Raw genomic sequence first — 23696 nt, forward strand, 5'->3', positions numbered from 1 at the left:
GTCTGGTCCTTTATCTGCAGAGATCACATGCTTTTGTCTTGGTTTGCTTTATTTAATTTAACAGAACTGCCATTTTCTTGATATTGAAAAAAGTCCAAAGGCATGATGTAAATGCCATAAATTTACTCTTGCAGAATTTGGTTCTATTTGCATAATAATAGTGGGCGATATTTCAGTTTCTCATGTTTCTCTCTCATTTCTGCTTTTTTTCCTCCCAGGCTGTTAGCTCCTACTCTAGCAAACACAAGTAGATGACTGAGAACTCGGCCTCCCATGATGGACAAGAAAAGTGGTGAGTGTCGCCAAGCCTGTAGTTAAACAAGCAATCCTCTTTGCTTCTAACATGTGCAGCAAACTTTTTTAACAACTGTGAGAAGCTTAATAAGTCAGACTCTATTTTTTGCTTTTATTCCAATATATAATCTAGTTCATGACATAAAAGGTGACATTTTTATCTCGCTGTTCCTTTCATGTGGCCAAAAACAGCTATGGGCTTATTTCCTTTAGGTGATAACCAACCCGTCTCACACTGCATTCATAAGTTGACACAGCATGAGCAGCATTTTACATGCTGATTAGTTTGTTTTGGCACAATCGCTGCATGATAATTACTTCCCAGTAAGTGATCGGGTTTTACATAATGAAGCACTGTGTGTTCGGCACAGTACAGCCTGCTTGCACGAGGGGGTGAAAAGAATTAATAATGCTGATGATGTGTGATTTGGTTCATGTAAACTTATTGTAAACTAATTGCACATGTTTAGTTCTTTCATATCGGATACTACAGTATTACTATGACTAGTCACTGAAGTATGAAAATAAGCACCAACTAATGACTTATTTCATTAATGAATCATTTGATGTTAATCCTTACAGCCAATGGCTTTCAATCCAAGGCCAGTGAGGGTGGTGTTCAAAGGAAGCAGCTGCCCTACTCAGTGGAGACTCCCTATGGCTTCCACCTGGATCTTGATTTCCTCAAGTATGTTGATGATATTGAAAAAGGCAACACAATCAAAAGGGTCCACATTCAGCGCAGGGTAAAGGGCCCACCTAAATTCAGCACTCTGCCTAGAAATTTTAGTCTTCCTGGGCATGGAGTAAGGCCACCCCCAAAGGAAAAGGACAGTACTTGGTCTGGGACGTCTACCCTGGGTCCCAAGCCTAAATCACGAGTGACAGAGGTTCAACAGATCTTTGACTTTCGAGCAAATGAAGGCGTGATTTCCAGCCAGAGCAGCAGGGGGACCACGAGTCAAGGAACTGGCTATGTTTCAACTAAACCCAAAGATGAAGTAGGCGCGGGGGCTCGCGGTGCTGAAGACAAAACTGGGGGGATTCAGATTCAGAGTCGGCCAAATCTGCTCAGAGCATCGAGCATGCCCATCACGCTACAGCAGCGTAAGAGTTCAGATTCAAGCAGTCCTGACCGTACCGTGGGAACACCAGAAAACGGCTCAACGGAGAACATGTTCCGGGCTTCACCAGACGTAACAGAAAGACGCTGTGTTCCCCAAGATCGAGCAGGTCTTCACCAGCAGATTACTGTTGCACTGAAGCGGGTCAGAGAGCTGGAGGAACAGGTCAAAACCATCCCAGAACTGAAAGCTCAGATCTGCTCTTTGAGGGAGGAGCGGGAGCAGCTGCTTCTTCAGCTACAAGCACAAGCCAAGGCCCAGCCTTCCAAATTATCTGCTACAGTACCAACAGGCTATGATCCTAGGACAAATAATCAATCGCAAGGACAGAGACCTTCACAGGAGATGAAGTTAGTCCTAAAGACTCAACCCACTGGACGTTTAGAAGACACAAGTCTCGGGCCATCAAACCAAGCTGCAGGGAAGGAGAAACAAGGTGAGACAGAGAAAACTAACGTGTTACTATCTGAAGTGGAGAGCTCGGCACAAGGAGAAAGTAGCATGTCGTCAGCACAAGAAGTGGAGAGACAATCACTGCAGCTGGACATACCTGACAAGCAAAAAGAAACAGAGAGTCCACTGGGACAGACAGTGCAAAAACTGCCACGAGACATTTCAGGGGAGGAATTACTATCTATCACAGTGGCTTTAAAAGAAACAGAGACTGCAGCGAAAGAAGGAAAACCAAAGGATCCAGATGATATGCAGAAGTTGCAGGAGAAGCTAACAGTACTAGAGGCTAAACTTATTCAGGCTAGCCAGGAGCTAAGGAGCACTAATGCTCTTTTGAAACCGCAAATAGAGGAGAACAAGCTAAAAGAGGAGCGAATACTACAACTGAGTGAGGGAACGAGAGTGGAGGTTTGCACCGCACATGAACGTCCAAGAAGAGAGAGCATTGACACAGGGACAGTGACAGAAAGGATAGATTTTAGCCACCAAGAAACAGAGACAGAATCGGCTGGTACTGTAGATCAGGGGACCGACACTGATAAAATCTGCATTGAAGTGTACATACCAAAACAAGAGACTAAAAGTACAGATCAAGGACCAGTGACGGGAAAAGCGGACACGCATGACCAGGAGACAGAGATGGAGGCGGCGATAACAGCGACAAGTCCACCGAGGCCCAGAGCCAACAGCATGGAACGAGGCACACTAACCGAGAGCATCATCACTCTGGATCAGATGACCGAGACCCCCGTGGCCGAAAGGGTAAACCAAGTCACAGAAACAGAAGGCGAGATGGTGACGGACCATCCTCACAGACCGAGGGCCAGCAGTGTTGACAGAGGGACAGAGACAGAAAGGGTGGGCACTGTGGACAGAGTGACAGAGACAGAGGTAGCCCAGAGAGCAGACCAGCAGACTGAGACAGAGATGGAGAGACGTCGTGACAACAACCCAGCCAGACGTGTAGAAGCAGAGAGTCAAGTGAGTGAGAGCACAGGCAGCCAAAGAGACGAAGTCGTGGTGAGCGAAAGAACAGAAGACAGGGAAACATACGAAAGAATTCAAAGAGAGAGTGAACGTTTAGTTGCTGAGGTTTTATCAGAAAGCTCAGCGGCAGCTGTAGAAAGCATGAAAACTTTAGATGTTGTTAGGAAGAATGAAGAGTGCGCCAGTTCGGCTGCTAAAGCAGGAGAAAATGAGATTAAAGTGAGTTCTGAACAAGGTGACTCAGAAACAAAAGAACTTACAGAAGTGGTTGAAACAAGACCAGCTGCCCCTGAGACTGCAGAGAAGAAAGAAACAGGAGCCGGGGAGGTTATGTCTGCAGCAGTCAAAGAAACTGTAGCCGCTGACACTGTTGCAGTAACTGAGGGGAATTCAGCTGTGAAGACAGCAGCTCCTGTAAGACCACAAAGAGGCAGGAAACCCTCAGTGGAGCAAACTCAGCCGTCACCTCCTCAACTTCAGGTGGTGCCTGTGCGTCCCCGTAGGGGATCCAGTGAAACTCAGACCCAGCCGCAGACGAAAACCCAGCCCCAGGTGCAGGAACAGAGTGCAGCTCAGCTTGAAGCTCGGTCCCCAGAACAGCGCTCTGAAACACAGGTAAAACATCAAACACCGTCTGTGCCTCAGGTTGAGGACCACACTATAGCAAAGAAACCTCCTGGAGGGTCTGGAGAGAAGCAGTCTGAATCTCGGCTTCAGTCTGAGACTCAGGCCGTGTTTCCGGGCTCTAGTGAAGTCCAAGTCAGGCCTAAATCAATACAAGCCCAATCTCAAACTTCTGCACCTCGGCGGGACTCAAAAGAGCTGAAAGCACCGCAGAGGGTGTCTGGTGCATCACACACTCCTAGACGGGGATCGGGAGAAGCCCAGACCCAACCACCTCGCCAAGCGTCAAGCGATGCTCAAACTCAACCTCAGGGTTCACGTAGAAGCTCCAGTGAGGCTCAGGCCCCTCCAAAGATGCCAGTGAGACACAGTCACTGCGCAGAGGCTCCAGTGAAGCAGCTCAGCGCCGTGGCTCAAGCGAAGCCCAGGGTTCACATCGCGACACCGGGGAGGCCCAGCCTCCTCGAAGAGGCTCCAGCGAATCACCTACATCGCCTGCAGCTTTGGGTCAAGTTGTAACTCGGATAACGGGGCTGCTAGGAGAGCAGTGGGCACATCTCGGAAGCAGCTCTGGCACTCAGCAAACAGCCAGCCAGCAGGAGAGCGCGAGCACACAGAAAAAGACGACAGGGAAAAGAGCAGAGGCTGGAAAGGCAACGTCAGCCAAGCCAGCGGGGAAAGCAGCCCCAGCAGCAGCAGCGACGGGGAAACCAGCGGGAAAACCTGGTACTTTCAAAATGAGCTCCATTCAGAGCCAACTGGTCAGCTCCTTCAGTGTCCTCTCTGCCTTCTACTCCCCAAGCCAGAAAGCGGCTGCTGCCAGCAAACAGCAAGAACAAGGTAGGCCCGTGGTTCACCTATTTGTATTAGCTAAAGCCACTTCTCTCTTATAGTCACTGAATAGATCCCTTCAAGGAGCATAATGACGCATTAGCCATGCCGCTTCATTACAACATGTCCCTTATGATCTATAATCGTCATGAAGTATTATAAATGTGTACAGCTCATTCGCCTGAAACATTGACTTCTCTCCCTAAAAAGAACTCCTGCAGAAACAGCCAAACATTTTCAGTGTGGTTAGACAAACATCCATGGTTTCACTTGTATAGGCGCATCTTAGCCCTGCATACCAGCAAACTCTTACAAATGGTGCGTTCACAGCACAGATTTTTTTCATTGCAACTTGAAACCACACTGCTCCCATTCAATTACTGGGAACAAAAGTACTACAAAAATTTTAGATTAGATGCCGTAATAGGATCGCGATAGAAATAAATGACATTGCTTAACTTATTCTAAGGGTAATATCTTGAAATTGATGTGCCTTTTCTTTCTGGAGAGCGCAGGCATTGTTAATATAAGACATATTACGCAGAGCACAAAATACACGGAGCACTGTTGCTACAGTAAATGTCAGTTATACTCTGAAGTGCAGAGTGGAGGAGGGGTGAGGGATGGGGAGCTGGGAATAGGCATTTTTTTCTGTTATATACAAGAGTGGGAAAAAACACACATTACTAAAAACTGTCAAAATGACATGGTTCAGTGACCTTCAAGAGCACACGTACACATTTCTTGTTCCCCACAATATATGCAAAGACAGAATCACACGGCAAAGTTCACATGTGTGGTTAAGCATCTGTTTACAGTACACAGTCGAATGGATCCTTAAGCACCGGTCCTCACACATATATCAAACAGATGACGCCTCTCTCTTCCCTCCCCTGATATGTCTCTCCTGTTTCTGGTCATGGTACTCACTCGCTCAACTATCACACACATATTTTATTTTCTAAGTTCATCTACAGTTCAGTGCCGGGAGCACAGTGTGGTACAGGAGTGTTTTTAAGTCAGGTTTGAGATGTGCGTATTTCAGACCCATTTCTGAGGTGCCTATGGCTGATGTGAAGTTTCCCAGTGTGGCCTTTTAAACGTCTTATCATCTTCTGTGTGTGTTAAAAAGAAACGCCTACTGCTGCATTGAGAAATTTACTCATTCTAGTCAATCTGTGCCTTGAGTGAAACTTTGGAGAAATATCTCTGACAAAGCGAAGGAGGGTTAAATCACACAACTAATTTATTTATTAGGAATTAGGAAAAGGATATTTTCAAGTATGTTTCTAACCCTCCACTCCATGTTGCTGTCTCCTGGGAGGTACTAGATCTAAAAGCATCATTCTTCTTAGATGGTGGTCCCTGGGAATTTTTTTTAAACTGGTATTTTTTGGCTCAAAGCTACGGTCTTGTGTCCTTGCATAAAACATTACAGATACTCTGCACCATGTCTGCTGTCACGCACAACTGAGACAGCTATACTGGGCTCACAGCCAAAGGGAGTCAGCATAAGAGCCCACACAGAATCAATTCCTGGGCAGTTACATACATAAATGGGCCTGGCAGAGTCAAGGTTGGATGTTGTCAATAAGGTGTACAGTCTTGACCTGTATATATTTCCATGGAGAATACTTCGAGGCCTTAGTGTGTACTTGGAAAGTTAAATCTAATTAAAAACTGAAGTATGTGCTTTAGATTTCAGTTCAGCAGTCTTAATTGTTGTCTTTGTATAGAGTATAGCAAATGGGGCTCTAGCTTTTCTGTTCTGTGTTAACACAAGCTTTCCACATCATTTGATTGGCTGTACTTACTCGTTGGTTTTAACCCAATATCTTCCAGGCTCAAAATCACTGACATTCACATAGAGACACAAGAGCACACAGAAACAAGCAGACAGACATACTTATAACACTAGCCCAAAGAAATACAGTCGCCGTTTGCAAATTGTTGTTGTCTGATACCCAATGAGATAAAAGTCAATAACAATGTAAATGTAAGTGTACTATGTGCAAATGTAAATATAAACAATGATTTACAAATCTCATCAACCCATGTTTTATTCATAATGGGATGTAGAAATCATATCAAATGAAACATTATTAGCTCATTTTGAATTTGATAGCAGTAACGTGTCAAAAAAGTTCAGGTAGGTGCAACAAATGGCTGGAAAAGTAAGTGGTACTAAAAAAAGAGCTAGAGGAGCATTTTGGGACTAAAGTTTATAATAAGCTTGTGTGTAACATGATTGGGTATAAAAAGAGCATCGCAGAGAGGCAACATTTTACCGGTTTGCAAAAAAATTGCATCTATAAACTGGAGAATGATTTCAGAATAATGTTCCTCAATGCTAAATTGCAAAGACATCATCTACGGTGCATAATATTATCAAAAGATTCTGCAAATTTGGAGAAATCTCTCTCAATATTTTGAGCTTGAGAAATCTCAAGCTCAAAATATTGTTTGCTTGATGCTTGTGATTGAGGTGGCAGACCTTTAAAAACAGGCATGATTCTGTCATGGAAATCAGTGCATGGGCTCAGGGACACTTCTAGAAATCTTTGTGAACACAGTTCATGAAGCCATACGCAAATGTAGGTTACAACTTAAGAAAGCTGTGAACATGAATCAGAAACGTCACCATCTTCTCTGGGCCAAAGGTCATTTAAAATGTAATGAGGAAAAGTGGAAAACTGTTCTGTAGTCAGATGATTTAAAATGTGAAAAAAGGATACCGCCTCCTCCATACTAAAGAAGAAATGGACCTTTGGGCTCATTATCAGTACTTAGCTCAAAAACCTGCATCACTGATGTCGTGGGGCTGTATTTATTCTAACCATAAGCCTGTAAAGGTGACAGATCTTAAAACACTGAGACACTGTGAAGTCCTCTGACTCATATCACACTGTTTAGTTGTGAGGATGTTTCAAATCACTTGAACTTGAACACACACAAAAAATACACATGCACACACCCAAATTCCACAGAAACCCTATTAATTTTTACTTTCCTCATTTTTATTTTTCATCTTCCCCTCTGCCTCTCGCTCTGTCCTCCTCTTCACTAGGTCTCAAATCCATCATGAAGAAAAATGGTGCAGCAGGCAAGCAGGGGAACAAGGGAGCCAAGAAAAACCTGAAGTTTGTGGGGGTGAATGGAGGGTAAAATCTTCTTTTTAGTTATCGTCCAATCTCTTTGTGATTTATATCTTTGTGTGGGCTGAAATGTGTTTTGTGCACTTATATTTTCATGCTTTTGTCAGTCTTCATCCTTATAGGAAAAATAATGTGTTGCCACTTCTGATTAATGTAAAAAACAAATCCCCTTTTATCTTGATTTAGTTCATTAAAAGTATTTGTTATTAGGTTTGATGTGTTACTGTATGCAAAGGGGCTTCAAGTTTGATGGATTACCCACAAATTTCTTTTTCAGTGTTGTGGGTAATCCACATAACCACACATTATGTGAAAGAATTCAGAAAGAGCAAAAGATGCAGGATTGTCTGAGAAATTTGATTTGATGTTATTTGATTTCTTCATCTTTGTGTGTAGAAATCCACAGGCGACAGTTTGGATTTTCATGCAGCTGTGTTTCAGGCTACTGTCTGTGCAGCAGTGTTAATCTTAATCTTTTGTCATTTAGCCATGTATGCGTCAGCTTTGTTACTGTTTTAAACTTGGATATTAAGCTGTACTTCAGACATTTGCTTCTTGCTGTTTGTCAGGCTCACTAAAGACTTGTTGTCCTGAATCTGACCTTGCTGCTGCTTCTGCTGGTGTGCTAATATGCCTGCATTAATGTGTGTTTAGATTATGTGATATGCATGCATAGTTTCTGTTGATGGCACCTAGGTGATTGTGCTAGCGTGCTTATGTCAGCATTTGCTGATGCTGGTTGCAGTGTGTGTGTGTGTGTGTGTGTTTGTGTGTGTTTATGAATTTAAAGTATGGGGATGGCAGTGGTTCTCAGTTTTTTTTTCTGGCATGGCTCACACAGTGCAATTTTCTGTTATTAAATCTAAGAAAGGAATTGTATTTTAGTGAAATAAAACTCAGGAGCAGTTCAGTAATTCAGTAAAGTGGTTCTTCTGTCTCAATTATATAACTTCACTATACTTAAATGTTTTTCAGGCTTTATTGACCTGAAAAATTCTTCATAAAGAATATCTTTACGGTGTCATCTTTAAGATGCTTTGCTGACTTTGTTGTGCTGCTGCTCAAGTGGTTAGCTGCTAGTGGGAGGGGCTTCTTGTCTAAACTGCTGTGCTGGTATCAGTAATATTGCAAAGGGGTATTTATTGTGTTAGCAATTTTTTAGCATTGATTAGCATCCGCGTATCCTGTTCTTTAAACAACTAAACTAACTTTATCTAAACTACTGGAAAAGGGAAAAAAGTATCACTGTGTTTTCAAAGTTTTGTTATTGAGAAGATAAGTATTGGTTCTGGTGATTTACCTACTAATTAGGTAGACAATCACAAAGCAGGAAAAGCAGGAAAACTACAAGATATGAGAAAACTAACCTTCAAAGTAAAGTTTGGGCACAAAGACTTGCTATAAAGTTGCATTTGTTCTTAGGTCATGCTTACAGCATTATTTCATATCCTGTTGTGGTCGTTTACAGTATTTCTCATCACTTACGTAAAAAGTTTCTGTTTTAAATTCCTGGCTATTTTAATCTCCTGCATATGACGGAAATGGCTGCCATGCATAGCATTTGTTTTATTCCCGTGTTCCTGCTCTTACATTCCTGGGCTTCACTGTTTTATGACCTGCTCACCTTTGCAGTGTTTTTGCAGACTGTTGTGGTGTAGTCCATTCCTTCCTCCCTTCAACTCAATGATCTGCAAACATACCCACATTCAGAAGAACACGTAACAGATTTCTTATGGTATTGCAAGAATCTATTCCTTATAAACTTGGACTAATATGTTTAATAAATGAGATTATATAAAACTTTTTGACATCTAGTGTACATCTCTTTTGGTTTCGTTTCAACCTCTATAAATATCTGACCATTTCCATCTTCCGCCCACCCAATCCTGAAATATGCAAATGTTATTTATAATGAGGCAAACATGTCGGGCAACAATATTTTCTCTGATTATCTTTAGGCTTCTGCCCACAGCAGGAAGTGGTCTGCTGTTCATACTTCTTCTCTTTGTATAGTCTAACCTATCTCTGCTCTCCCTTGAGCTCCTCTGGAATCTCGAGAATGCTGTGGCCCCTGAACGTCTCTTGTGGTGTCTCAGTTTGTCTCTGTGTGTCTACAAGAAGTCTGAATCAGTGGTATTCAGTATAACCTTATCTGATCACTGGCCTTACAGAGGTGACTTGATGATGCGCCCCAGTAATCACACTTATATACATGCTACTCCAGCAGCCTCTGCAGCATATCGTTAGCCTTTTCTCAACGAACAAGGTTGTACGTTGTTCAAGGCTGCTTATGTTTGTGCTCAAACATGTCTGTGGCTTTTTATGTATGTTTAAATTATGTTTATGTTAGGATATGAGGGCAAAGCTGCACAAGGCAAACATCTTTTTCATCTCACTTGTGAAGTCTAGAGGGGAATAACCTGTTAGTATTTACCCCGTCTTGCCTGGTGCTGACTTAACATTGACTTAATATTAGTTTTACCTGCTTAGACATTTCCTTAGTGATGCTGCTAGTGCTGCACAAACTTAGATTTTCAGTAGACTCTGTAAATATTTCTGAATATATAACAGACAAAATGGCTTGGATGGATTTCTATATTTGGAGAGTTTGGGAAAGCTTTAGCTTGTAGAATGATTTGAATGATTTCTGTGGAGCTGTTATAGAATCTGCCGTCTTCTTTATTATGTTCTCTTTAAGATATGAGACGACATCCAGTGAAGAGTCCAGTGGAGATGAGAAGTCAAAGGTGGAGGTAGAAGAGGAAGATAGCTCAGAACCAGAAGTAGAGAAGGAGCCTGAGAAGGAACCTGAGAAGGAGCCTAAAAAGCCGCCAGAGGAGGGAGCAGAAGCCCAGAGAAAAGATGCAGAGGTCCCAACTGAGGGAGGAGGTGCTGTGGCTCAAGAGAAGGAGACTGAAAGAGGTCTGCTGGATCCAGAAAGTAGCCAGGAGCTCCTGGAAGAGCAGGCTGGAGGGTGAGGCGGACAGCAGAGCTTAAATTATAATCTTGGGTTACCGTGTTGCACTTTATGTGATGTGTTTCTCATAAATGTGACTGAGGATTGGGTCTGCTATGATACCAAATGGTTTCTCCTTGAACTGCTATTTGGTATTATTTTACAAATATAGAACAAAAATAACCACATTTGCAGAATTTGCTAGAAGCAGTGTTGGGTTGTTACTCAAAAAAGTTGTTGCACTTGTTACTTGTTACACTATTCATTACTTTTTTGCAGTGACCAGAAACAAATTGGCACCTAATTACCAGTTATAGAAACCTCAGTCTACAGTTCCACAAACCAGCAAATATACCTATGTTAAGGACACAATACATAGGATCATTCTTTTACTATTTATGAGCACAAAACCATCAACACAAAGCAAAAATGAAAACCAGCCAAAAAGACTTTAAAGCAATCACCAGAGTAATTCTACTGTACAAACACATACAGTGAAAAACTGAGGCTTAAAGCTGATTTTGTTACTTGTTGATTGGGTTGATCGTGGCTCAAGAGTTGGGAGGTCGCCTTATAATCGGAAGGTTGCCGGTTCGAGCCCCGGCTTGGACAGTCTCGGTCGTTGTGTCCTTGGGCAAGACACTTCACCCGTTGCCTACTGGTGGTGGTCAGAGGGCCCGGTGGCGCCAGTGTCCGGCAGCCTCGCCTCTGTCAGTGCGCCCCAGGGTGGCTGTGGCTACAATGTAGCTTGCCATCACCAGTGTGTGAATGTGTGTGTGGATGGGTGGATGACTGGATGTGTAAAGCGCTTTGGGGTCCTTAGGGACTAGTAAAGCTATATAAATACAGGCCATTTACCATTGTTGCAGGACTGGGGTCAGCATGCATTCAGCTTATATCATATTAATATCACTTTGGGTTTTTTGTTACCTTTTTGCTGACATATCTGTGCAGATAGTTGCAAAGAGCCAAGGTTTTGTTGTCCTTATTATGCCCATATCTCCACTCCTGTGGAGCTCTAGACCGTTCCACAAGTTTTCTCCCCCTGCACGCAAACTTAAATTAGCTGATTGTAGTGCAAGTTTTTCACTTTATTTCCCTCATTTTATGACTACAGCCAGCATAAATATATCGATGGATCAAGATTTTTTCTGGTTTATGCTACTTAGTTTTCACAGACACTGTGAACGGTGCAATATTACCTTTACACCCTGAAAGAAAAAACAAATTCACAACTTATCAATTAACAAAGCAGTTGCCAGTAAATCAAGCTATACAGAGGTTTGTTGGCCATTATAAAAAGAGCCGTGCTATATTAAATGGTATCTTTATCTTTAAATGATTAATCTTTAAATTGATAACGCTGTATTAAACATTTATTTCGACACCGACAGGGATACATAACCTTTTAAAAAACTTATCAACACCTTGATCAAACTACTGAAGGCTCAGATTCAAACTGTTAAACTCCTGAATTTATATCACTGGTAAATACTTAATTACATGAATTTGTAAACACAAGATGGTTTTTAGTGTTAAATATTACTAAATATTTATGTGTGTAAATTCTCTAAATAGAGACTGCATTCTCTGCTCACAGGTACAAATATTGGAACAGTCATTCGTATGCAGCCTTATCTGATATACTTGGTATAGGACAGGTGCTGAATAATGCTTCGTGCATGCACCAGAGGCATTACATTGGGACTTTGACTTACATTCATGGGAATTCAGTTAATACACACTCATGCTTTTTTAAATCTTGTGCACATTCATTGCCATAAATGTGTCTGTAATATATATACACACTAAACTGACATTTCAATTCAATTCAGTTTTATTTATATAGCGCCAAATCACAACAACAGTCGGGTCAAGGCGCTTTATATTGCACAGTAGATCGTACAATAATAAAATGGCAACATTTGTCGCCACAAGTACACTGTAAGCTTCACACAAGCACACACATATTTCAACTTGCAACTAAACTCTTTGATTAAGGGTGCTCAATAGTCACACAGACGTACTCTGTTCTAGGACAAAGCAAATAACTAGCAGTGTTGTCTTCCTTGTCACTGACTGATCACTTATCAGTCTCAGGTGTGCAGACAGGGCTGATGGCCATGGGCCCAGGCAGTGAGGAGAAAGCAGGACTTATATTAACTCATCATTCAGCACCTGTCTGATCATTCCTGTGGGTACGTGCAGGATGTGCTTCTATATGTGTATAGGTGTTATAGCGGGAAAGCTAGTACAGGTCACATTGTGACCCACTCAGGCTTGATGCTCAGTTTGCGTGATTTTGCACTCTCTGGATATTAATGGGTAGTGAATCAGAGCAAACTGTAACTGTTGAGGTTTGCGTGTGCTATCAATGTGTCAGACTGTTGAGTGATGTGAGTAAGCCACGGAGGCGTGCAAGGCATTTTTTCTTGTATTTTCTTGTTATCATTTCTGACAGAATTTAGACATGAACCACAGAAGCTGGCTCGGCCATACTTAATCCCTGCTGTGTTGTGTGGTTTTGGTTTTCAGGGGAAAAGTCGACAAGGGGTTTATAGATGCATGCCTTTATGTAAAGGACCGCATGGAGGAGGTTTCATCCCCAGATAAAGAAATGGTAAGGATTTCTTTGATTGGACTTAATAAAATCTAACCCGACTTTACTATGGTAAGTTTTTGTTTTTCCATTGTTTTCTGTCTCTCTCCTCAGCGCCAGGTTTTAGTGGTGCTCTACCAGGAGTGGTTCAGAGTCTCCAGTCAAAAAGACTCGCAGGCAGATACTGTCAGATTATACCTGCGACAAGTGGGGATGACCACACCCACTCTCCTGCCATATGTTGTTAACTTGACAGACGGCAATGGGAATATGGCTCTTCACTACAGCGTGTCACACTCCAACTTCCCTGTGGTCAAACTGCTGCTGGATACCGGTGAGACGGAAAGGCACACAGAACGACAAATCTAACTAAAAAACTAAAAGATTATAACTGTGCATACGTTTTGTTTCTCATCTCTTTTACTCACTCCATCACTTTCTGTGTACATTCAGGCCTGTGCGAAACAGACAATCTCAATAAGGCAGGCTATACTCCAGTGATGCTGGCTGCACTGACGGCTGCTGAGAGCCCCGATGATCTTGAAGTGGCATAGCAACTGTTGAAAGTGGGAGATGTCAACGCACGCTCCAGACAGGTGTGTATACAGACGGCAGTTGCACTTAGACGCTGGATGAACTAAAAATAAAACGGATATCAAACAGTTTGGTGTGTTGTACAAATAAAATAAAATAGAAAAAGGAAGTAAATACATGCCCTAAGGCAGTGAGGGGTTGTTATAAAATGTAGGTCACTTTACAGGAGGACGTGTTTTTTTTTTTCCTCAACTGCAAGACTTCCTTTAGTGGAAACCATACAGGAATCATGAAAAGGACTGCAGAAGCAAATCAAGATCACCAGAACGAATATTTATGCATGTTTGTATAACAAGTTAATGTACTATTTAACTCGTCACTTTCTCTCTCTGTCTGCATGTAAGATATACATATCTCCCCATCATTCCTGCCCTCTCACTGTTTAATTCTAATCTCTGTTTTTCTCACTCTTTTTCTAGGCGGGCCAGACAGCACTCGTGCTTGCGGTGAGCCATGGCCGCGTTGCCATGGTGAAGCTGCTCCTGAGCTGCGGCGCGGATGTAAATGCCCAGGACCGCGAGGGCTCGACGGCCCTGATGTGTGCCAGCGAACACGGGCACACGCACATCGCTCGCCTGCTGCTGGAGACAGGTCGCTGTGATACCAGCCTCAAAGATAAGGTATAGCTTTAGGTTGCGCAGTTAAAATCAGGCCATTTAGCGGCTTGTTGTAAACTTGTAGATGTTTTACCTCTCGTTTATGAGACTTTCAGCAATTAATTTCAGCACGTAATTCTTCGCCGTTCGCATTCGACTAGTGGTCACATGGCTTTTACCACCTGGTTCGCTCAAAAATGTAGACTGTGGGCTCTCAGTAAGGTTATAGGGATATGGGTACTGATGGCTGGCCCACACAAAGTAGATTGATTGTTCAGCCTGGTGCATTGATTTCTCCAGTTTGTAGATTCCCCAGTCAGAGAGTGATCACATCATGGCCGGTGCTTTATGCTGCCGAAGCACTTCTGTAATGAAAGCAATCCTAGAAACACGGAGGCAAATGGACTGGCTGCGTTAAATGGAGAGCAAAGACACTTAGTGTCCTGTGGCAAAAAAAGGATGGATGCAGGTGTGGAGGTGAGTCTTTGTAAATGCCACAGGAAGAGTAGCAACGGTGTTGCAACAAACACCGTGCTGCGTCTTACCCCAAAACAACATTAAAAGTCTTCCAGATTCTGCATCGCTCTGATATCGTTTCTGCACTGTGACTCTATGAAAACACATGAATACACACCATATTTTAGTTGTGGGCACATAAATAATATTCAAAGTGGGGAAATAAACAGCTCTGACTCATTGTTTATTGTCTATTCATGCAAGTCAAACAGTTTGTTTAACAAGTGGACAAAATTGACACCGTATGTGATACAGAACATTTATGCTCATGTCTCAGGATGTGGCCTAATAGAATTAAAAGAAGGAGGAAAAAACACAAAGGTAATCTGCAAAAATATTCTTGCAGAATCCTGACATTGCAGATCTGTCAGCTGTATCATTTGACTGACGTCTTGGCACCAAGCGCATTTCTTAAACTGTAAGGAGATGTGCTTGCAAGTGATTGCATTCTGAAGAGCGTTTGTAGCAGCGGGTTGGGGAGATTGTTATCCGTAAGGACGCAAGCACCGATAAGCGCTCTTATTTCTGATAATTGCTGGTAGAGCGCGACTTGAGTGCTTGCCATAAATCCTCCCACGGTACATAATTACAGCACAAGCCCGACAGCGTTTATTTATTTTACTTTGCTGCATTAAAAAAAAAAAAACATTATTGTAATCTGTGCATATTAATTTTTTTAAAATATGCTTGCAAGAAAATAAAGATGATCAAATAAGTAAGTAGGTGACAGTGGCAGTGATTAGATATTTGAGTGCATTTTCAAGAAATCAATCACATACTGGTCACAGTGTGTCATCCCTGTCGCTACTTTATCCATATTGCCTGTGCAATAAGTAACAACACAAGATGAAAATACACAAAAAATACTCCAAATTTTCTTACATATGTTTCATAAGCAAACTACAAGGTTTACTTGTATTAAGCTTAACATCAACACAAAACATCCCAGGCTTAAAACCTTTATTATTTCAGAGACAATTGCTGTAGGATGTAAAAAGGGTTTATTAGTATACAGAGTCAGGGCAGGTTCAGCATGCACCATACTCCTGTTCAGTTACTAGAGAATGTGTTTAGCCCAAAACAACACTGCCACTGTGTGGTTCAAAAAAGTCACTGCAGTGTTCTGAAATGTCTGTTTTTTTCCCCCCCCAGAACAGTCAGACGGCTCTGTTGGTGGCAGAAGGAGCCTCTCAACAAGACATAATTGACCTTCTGAAGGCCAACGTTGAGGTCCAAACCTCTGAGTCCACAAGCACCGCAGACCTCCTCTGAGTCAGAGTTCTCCAAACCATCCCAGCTCGCCATTCAACCGCTCAACTGCTCTGTTTCCGTTAACCGTGGCCGCCAACGTGGGGAGAAAACACTGAAATAAACACACGGTGGTACCGCACACATCATAAGACGTGGCAGGAGCTTCTCTTCCACGTCTATGCCAGTAATGCTGGTGTGTGTCGATGGATATGCTGCATCAACCGCTCAGGTCCACAGCTGAGGGTCCCGACAGCCTGACGAGAAGACGTTTCCACAGTGTCAAGTGTGACTGACGGGATGTTAAGTAGGACACAGGGTGAGACTATAAAGCAGGACAACACATTGGGCGGCCTAGCAAGTGGACAGAGAGAGCCTCTGAACTGCTGCTTCCTATCATCAGCTAACTCAAAATACTACTAAAGCAAAATACTAAGCACATGACCTACCTTTGCAAATATAGAATATGAAATAATACATTATTTCTATTTTTTTCCCCTTTCATGACATTGAAATCAGTAAATACAAATACATATTTGGACATAAGCCATTATTGAGGACATATTTTATGTAGAATAGATTATAATCACAAAAATCAAAAAAACTGTATTTTCTACTGCACTTTTTTTTTAAATTGTTGATGTGTTTCGTAAATAGTCCTCTATAATATTGGTGTCCAGATAAAATTATATATCTCCGAAAAGCATTCATTAGGAATTTAAATAACAGAATATAACTTATAACAGAATATATTTGACATTCAGTGTATCGTTTTTGCCGTAGTACCCATCGCTTTTCACATGTGGGACATGGGTGCTCATCAGCTGTGTGTTAATGACAAACAAATCCTTTCTGTGGGACATTAAACTATTTTTTATAACCACAACATGACCAGGCTGAAGAAAGACAACACTCTTCTCTTATGAAGATTGTACTGCATGCCAATACGTTTACTCCCCCTACTGGCTGTCTTATAGTACTAAACAGCAGTATGTTGTACTACTGTCTGTTCTCATAGCGTCTCTCTCTTTCTCTGCATCTCCCGCCTTCAGTTCAAATATATTGTATGCCTTGTTCGCCTACTCGTTTTAAAATCAAACCATGTATGCAACTGCTACAAAATGCACAATGAATGTCAGGCTGGCTGTGACACATTCCAGGAAATTAATGTAGCAAGTTTAAATACACTGGCATGGGCTTTACGACTAACAGACACAGACTGTCAGTGGATGTGGCAGACATTGGAATGAGTCTGGTTATATATATTACGCGTGGCGAGACACATCGTCTCGTCCTTGCTTTCGTGAGGTCTCATTTCATAAACGGTAAGACAACATGGTAAATCTGACCCGAGGTTTGGGTTGAAGGTAGGGCTGGGTCTTGGGTTTGCGTTTTAAGAAGCAATAGCAATTGAATACTACCTTACTGTCAGTCATAAAGTAGGTCAAGTGAGTGACCTTGGTCGAGCCTTAATCAGAAAACATAAGACATAAGATGTTTTCCACAGTGTTGATGTTTTTGTACCGCAAACCTACGTTCGTATTCCTGAGCTAATATAAAGCAGGAGTAGCGGTCTTTAAAATAAAGTTTACAGTTTCCCACTCAGTGACCGCTGCTGATGTCAAACAGTCCCGTATGTTTACAGTTAAATGAAATGCTGAAATGATACAAGAGAATGGCATAAAATGATCTGTAATATAACATTATTATTATTATTATTATTCATTTTAGATAATTCATGTAGTTCATGGACTGCAAAGGAAATAGGGGGAGTAAGCCTAAATAAGAAAAGAAAATTGATAGGCAAATCGATCAAGTTCATTGTGAGCCTCTCTTTTCACCTGATTAGGATCATATTTATGACTACTCTGATCTTTGTTCTCTTTTTTAAAGAGTTGGAGGTGGGATTTAAAGGGGAATACCACTTACTACTTTAACAACTGCCATATATGTGACCTATGACCATGATCCAGTCTGAATTTACAAAAGAAAAACAGCTACACTCCAGACAGCTAACGAAACGAAACGCTGAACATTTTTCTAGCATACAGACAAATCAAACCTATCAGCTGTTATTATCATTTATTAATAAAACTGGATTAGCAGTTGAATATTTGTGGCCATAGTGATACATCATGTCATTGGAATACATTACCATTTTGTCTTAATTGGTATTAATTTGGGGGGTTTTTTGCAGTGGGGTTTGTCATTCTAGTAAATGTTTTCGGACAAAAATATAAAAATATGTAGACCGACCATGACGCAGGACTCATTTTAAATAAAGTATATTATATAGATCTATATACTTTGACTTATATAGTACATTTACACAAGAAAATACCTTTTTTCACACTGACTTAGTAATCAGATAAGTATTTGTGGGGGCTCACAAAGTAGCACAGGTTCTCTCCACAACGACACTGCATTCACACAACATCAGTAAATCTCAATGTTAACTCTGTGCAGCGCATCTGATCATCACTGACTGTCTGTGTATGAAGGAACAAAAATAAGAGTCTCTGTACAGCCGTAGCTTCCTGCATTGCAAACAGCCAAAGGTTGATCGGGAGGGCGCTGCGAGAATTATCTGGTGAATCTGGTCTTCCATGCCTGCGTATAAGTCTCTATGAAAATCTATATGTTTAATCCCCTGTGACCCAGATATTATAAGGTTTCACATGAGCACCAAAGAATTGAAACCAAATCTGTTTCACACGGGACTAAATATGTATGTTATCTGTTCCTGTAAATCCAGCCAAATATATGTATATGTACATACAGTATTGTGAAAAGTATATAACAAGTATTGTCTGACAGTTTGCTCTAAGATTACAGTATTTATTCCAAATGCTATATTTTTTATCGTATAATATACCTATGTATGCATGGACAAATATTCAAGTGATACAGCTCAATGGGAATTTTGAATGACTGAAAACTGTACTGAGTATACCCTGATGATGTGATCATTTAACTTATCTTTCATCGGTTGGGTGGTTATAGTACATAGTGTGATTTGACGAGGTTGTGGACTGTCATGTGTCCTTTAATGCTACTCTTGACATTTCAGATCTGACCCTGACTTAAGCTATGAGAGCAACGTCTCCCTTGTTTGAATATCAAAGTGGAAATCCGAGCCGACGTACATGAAAGAGTCAAATGTAAAAAGTTGTACCTCTCTGTAATATTCCTTGTACAACAGGCTTGTATGTTACAAACCAGAGAATTAATTCTAAATAAATAAATGATAAACTCATGTTGTCGCATATGATTTTTTTTTTTTTAAAATCAACCACAAAGCTGTGACAGACATGATTAATTACACATTTGGGCCATTCAGGCGAAAGTATACAAAAACAGTCTCTGTCAGAAGATGTGAAAAAGTAAGTACATCCCAATGAAAACAGTTTTTGTCTCATGTATTTTAACCAAGCCAGTGAGAAGTGCTGAAAACTGCAGTGGCTTGAGTCTGGCTCCAAAATGAAGTATACCTTATGGATAAAATGATAAAATGCCCAACTTCAGGTGCTGGAATGGCTCAGTGGGTTGAGCAGGCTCAACTTTCTAATCTTGTTTAGTCTTTACCTCACAATATAAACCCTGAGGTCACTGTTTGTGTGAATTAGTTCCATATAAATAACATAAAATACATTTATAACTCTGGAAACATCCCACTGATAAAATGTGATATACTCAAACAAATCACATAAAATGTTATAGCCATGCAGCCCTGTGTGCACCCTGTGATACATGAGCTTGCAGAATTACTTTCAGCAGCAATAACTTGAAGTAACTGTTTTCTGTATGGCTTTAACAGTCTCTCACATCACTGTTGAGGAACCATTCTTCTGAACTTCAGTTCATTGAAGTTTGAGGGTATTCATTCATGCTCAGCTCTCTTAAGTTTCCACCACAGCCTTTCAATCGAGTTGATATTTGAACTTTGACTGAGCCATTGCAGCACCTTGATTCTTTTCATGCTGCTGTGTTTGGGTCCTGTTGCATGACCCAGTTTGTGCCAAGCTTCAGCTGTCAGATTTGATTCCAGAATACTTTGGTTTATTGGAGTTTATGGTCAACTTAATGACTGCAAAGTACCCACATCCTGGTTCTGACAGACAAGCTCAAATAATCACCATTCCACCACCATGCTTGAAAGTTGATATGAGGGGTGCTGTAATTTTCACCAAACAAATCTCCACTTCGGTCCGGTCTTTCCAAAGGACATTGTTCAAGAAGTCTTGCAATATATTCAGATATTTATTTTCCATAACAAAGCTGTCTTGTTATGTTATTTATTTATTTTTTTTTAGAAAGAACACACTTTCTCTTGTCAACCCTTCCAAACAAGCTATATTTGTTCAGCCTTTCTCTGATTATACTCTCATGAACTCTAACGTGCCCGTAGAGTCTGAAATGGAACTCTTGGGAGTTTTGCAATTTTATCTGAGCATTCAATGGTCTGAGCTTGGAGTGAATTTGCTGGGACATCCACTCCTGGAAAGATTATGGCATTCTGTTAAGGCACACCTGAATGCTTCAAGCCAGCTAACTGATCAAAACTTATATAGCAGCATCTGGGTGATAATCAATTTATATGGAAGCAGCAAGTGTCAAGTATTGGTAGGTGATTTAGGAAAAGTAACCTTTATTTAGACTGTAGTCCTGAATCCAAAACCCCAAAACAAGTCAATGACCTGATGAGCTAAGTCTAAAATACAAAATCCGTTAGATAAAGTAGCTAACTAAATCCAAACAAACAACAAACATGGTGATTTACCACTCGCCAACCAAAAATCCCGGCCACGCCCCCTCTCGTGACATCACGCTCCAAAGTCCTCCCCAGGAGTCGTTGGCCACAGAAGATCGCCCCAAGAGAAAGGCGTTCAGTAGACTGAGAGGTAAAAAGGAAACCTGGGAAATGCCCAGATGACTAACTAAATGACTTTCTCACATTGGCTACTTTTCATGATTCCATCATCAGGAGAATAGTGAATAACAATGATGTGCAGGAACGCAAAAGCAAAGCCGATAGAGCCCCCCCTCCCCCCACCCAAAGAGAAGTGGTTTAACCCTCTGGGGTCGGCGCGTCAGAATCACATGACCAATTTAAACCGGCACAGCTACAAGATGCTACGAGCCAGCGCCTTGTCGACCTGGGTTAAGAGTACGGACTTTAAACTATATACCAGTTTTTGAATTGTGTCGATGGGCCACGTAAAACCTGAGTTATGATAAAAAAAATACATGGGATGTTTTTTTTTCTGAACAAAACAGTGGTGTTTATAGCGGGAAGGACAGTACGGACAGCGCTAGCAAACACTCTCTGCTTGCTAGTGAAAAAAGAAAAAACACCCCTTCCCTATTGGTGTTAAAGTTTACCATGTCAGCCAATCAAAAAACGATATGGCAACATATGGCACTTGGTTGTTTAGGGAGAAGGGGGAGTTTTAGGACCCACAACGGAAAGCGGGCGAGCAAAAGAAAGGGAGAGAGCGAGTTTTCATATGTGAGACATTAGTGATGTTTAACGTGTTTAGGGGCTATGGTTAGTGTGTTGTGTAGTTATTGTTTTGTATTGTATGTCAGTTACACTGCTGAGTGTCACATTTGCTCCAAAGAAGCCATCAAAGGCAAATTCCAGTGTAAACGCTGTTCCCACATGGAAAAAGGAACTGATACACCTCCTGCTGTCAGACCTGCTGGGTTTAGGCCTGTGCTGTTCTGTTTTATAGTGGACACAAACTATTTTTTTGTGTGCCTTCTAATTTGATGCAGAACACCTGATTGTTCAGTAAATAGTTTTAAATGGTTATATAAAAAATGCCTGAGATCTTGGCTGTATTTTTAGGTAAATAGTACCATATAACTTTGTTGTTTGCAAAACGCGCATAATTTTTTAGAAATTTACAATTCCTATTTGCATTTCAAGTTATGAAAATGATTCGTTAAACATGTTTGTGGGTTTTACAGTAAAAAAATATAACTCTTCGGATTTTGAATTTTTTGTCTGGATTTAGATCAAATGTGCTAATATAATATGCCAAAATGAAAAAAATAACTCAAATTTCAGATATTTGAGGTTGTGCTGGAAATAATGATAACAAACAAGTCAAGATAAACAGTTTTTAAAGGTGAAATATAGAAGTAAAATCAAAAGTAGTCAAAAACGGCCAATTATACCCTGGACCCCAGAGGGTTAAATGAGAAACGTTTTGTCTGGAGAAAATAAACCTCAGGATCTTATCTTTGCTCACTTTTAGCCGTCTTTGTTAATGTTTTGTGTGAAAAACTGGTAATATTTTAAATAATGTTTTTGAAGAAATGTAGACCATTCCAACCACTCCTGTCACAATTTAGACACACAGTCACCCAAAATGTCAAAGTGTAATTATCAACCGTCTGTTGTACAAAGTAAATATTGCGTCCATAGGAATAAAGACGCAGCTAGCTACATCTGAGGCTCTCTAGGTCCAAATTGGCCTGCTAAATGTTAACGTTCATGACAGTGTAATTAGAGAACGACTGAACAAGTATGACTTCTTATTTTTGAGATTCTAGAAGCCAAATCAAGAGAACAGATGTACTGGCATTTTCTCTCATTTGTAACACTTTAAAGTCAGTTAATTAAAAATATCTTTCAAATGTACTGATGATAAAAATAAATGTTGGTTGCAGCTTTCCACGGCTACTGTGTTTAAAAGCTAACAGTACTTTCCCTCAGGGTCCGTGGGTGTTAATTATGTGAACCAAAATAAAAGCAGATTGATAAAAAACAAAAACAAATGACCCAAATAAAAACTAAAACAAACTTTTTTTTTAACAAGGTCACCTTACAAGACAAAAAAAAGGCATGGAAGCCTTGTTGCAATTGCTTCATTGGGCAAATTTATTAACAACAAAAGCGTCGTGCAGAAATGACGTGGAGGAAATCGCTAGACGGTTTGTCCACTTGGTCCAATTGGTAATCTAGCTTTATAAGCTATTTATCTTTCCCTTAGTAAGTATTTTACTTCCAAAATGAAACATCTGAGCCAGGTAAAAGCTTCTTTATCTTCTCCTTTACTAATCTGTCCCTCTCTGTTCTCTCCTCCTTTGTTGTGAAAGCTACAACCAATCTTTGCAGCTCCCTGCGAAAGCAGGAGAGAAGGTGTATAAAAGAGAGAAGACCGAGAGGGAAGACGGATCAGGAAAGCAGAGTCGGTGGAGAGGAAGGGCGAGAAAAAAAGGACGAGAGAGAAATGGACAATGGACTATAAAATATGAATTGATTGTGTTAAAAGTGTTAAATTGATTGTTGATGTTCATTGTTAAATATTGTTGTAAAATCAGTTTTACCCTGGTTCTTTTTATTCCTCGAAGCATCCAGAGACAGCACTGGAACTCAGTAATCATTTTCACAAAACCTTTATTCATCTTCATTCATCTTCATTTAAGCATCCATCTTCTAGAAGGGGAGATGTGCAATTCTCCCCTTTTATTCTGTGTCTTTGCTGCACAGCTGCCTCTTCTTCTCTCATTCTCTCCCCTCCCTCCTGTTTCTACTTCAATCATGAATCAATCTCTGAATCTCTTTCATTTTATTTAAGATTTTGCTGTGAGAAGTCTCCTCTCGATCTCCTGCAAGCTCACCTCTCCCTTCCACTCCTGCTCTGCCGTGATTTGTTGTCGTGTGGTCACGTGACTGAGCAGACGCCTTTGTTTGTTTGTTTTTGGTTT

At 41.0% G+C, this 23696-nt stretch overlaps 2 protein-coding genes across 4 annotated transcripts in view; both read left to right on the forward strand.

Moving 5' to 3' along the window:
* Positions 1 to 23668, forward strand: part of LOC146498889 (delta-like protein C) — a 60374-nt gene extending 36706 nt beyond the window's left edge. For 2 of the 3 annotated variants that reach the window (XR_014870395.1, XM_085138854.1), the window contains exon 8: positions 23085 to 23668. Coding sequence is in view for 1 of the 3 variants with exons in the window: in XM_085138855.1 (XP_084994981.1) it covers positions 219 to 226 (8 nt within the window). In the remaining 2 variants the exon portion in view is untranslated. Of the gene's footprint in view, positions 1 to 218; positions 293 to 23084 lie in introns of those variants that run through there. The other variant, XM_085138855.1, reaches the window with a different exon arrangement.
* LOC146498890 (uncharacterized) lies at positions 191 to 23668 on the forward strand. Its single transcript, XM_085138850.1, is given in 10 exon segments — positions 191 to 292; positions 877 to 3828; positions 3831 to 4322; positions 7381 to 7474; positions 10167 to 10442; positions 12960 to 13044; positions 13138 to 13357; positions 13477 to 13619; positions 14037 to 14237; positions 15882 to 23668. Coding segments are annotated over 10 exon segments (4602 nt in total). The 5' UTR covers positions 191 to 273; the 3' UTR covers positions 16002 to 23668.
* Positions 23669 to 23696: the final 28 nt, after the last annotated feature.

Source organism: Neolamprologus multifasciatus, chromosome 17 (assembly GCF_963576455.1).
Source record: "Neolamprologus multifasciatus chromosome 17, fNeoMul1.2, whole genome shotgun sequence".
Taxonomy (NCBI): Eukaryota; Metazoa; Chordata; class Actinopteri; order Cichliformes; family Cichlidae; genus Neolamprologus; species Neolamprologus multifasciatus.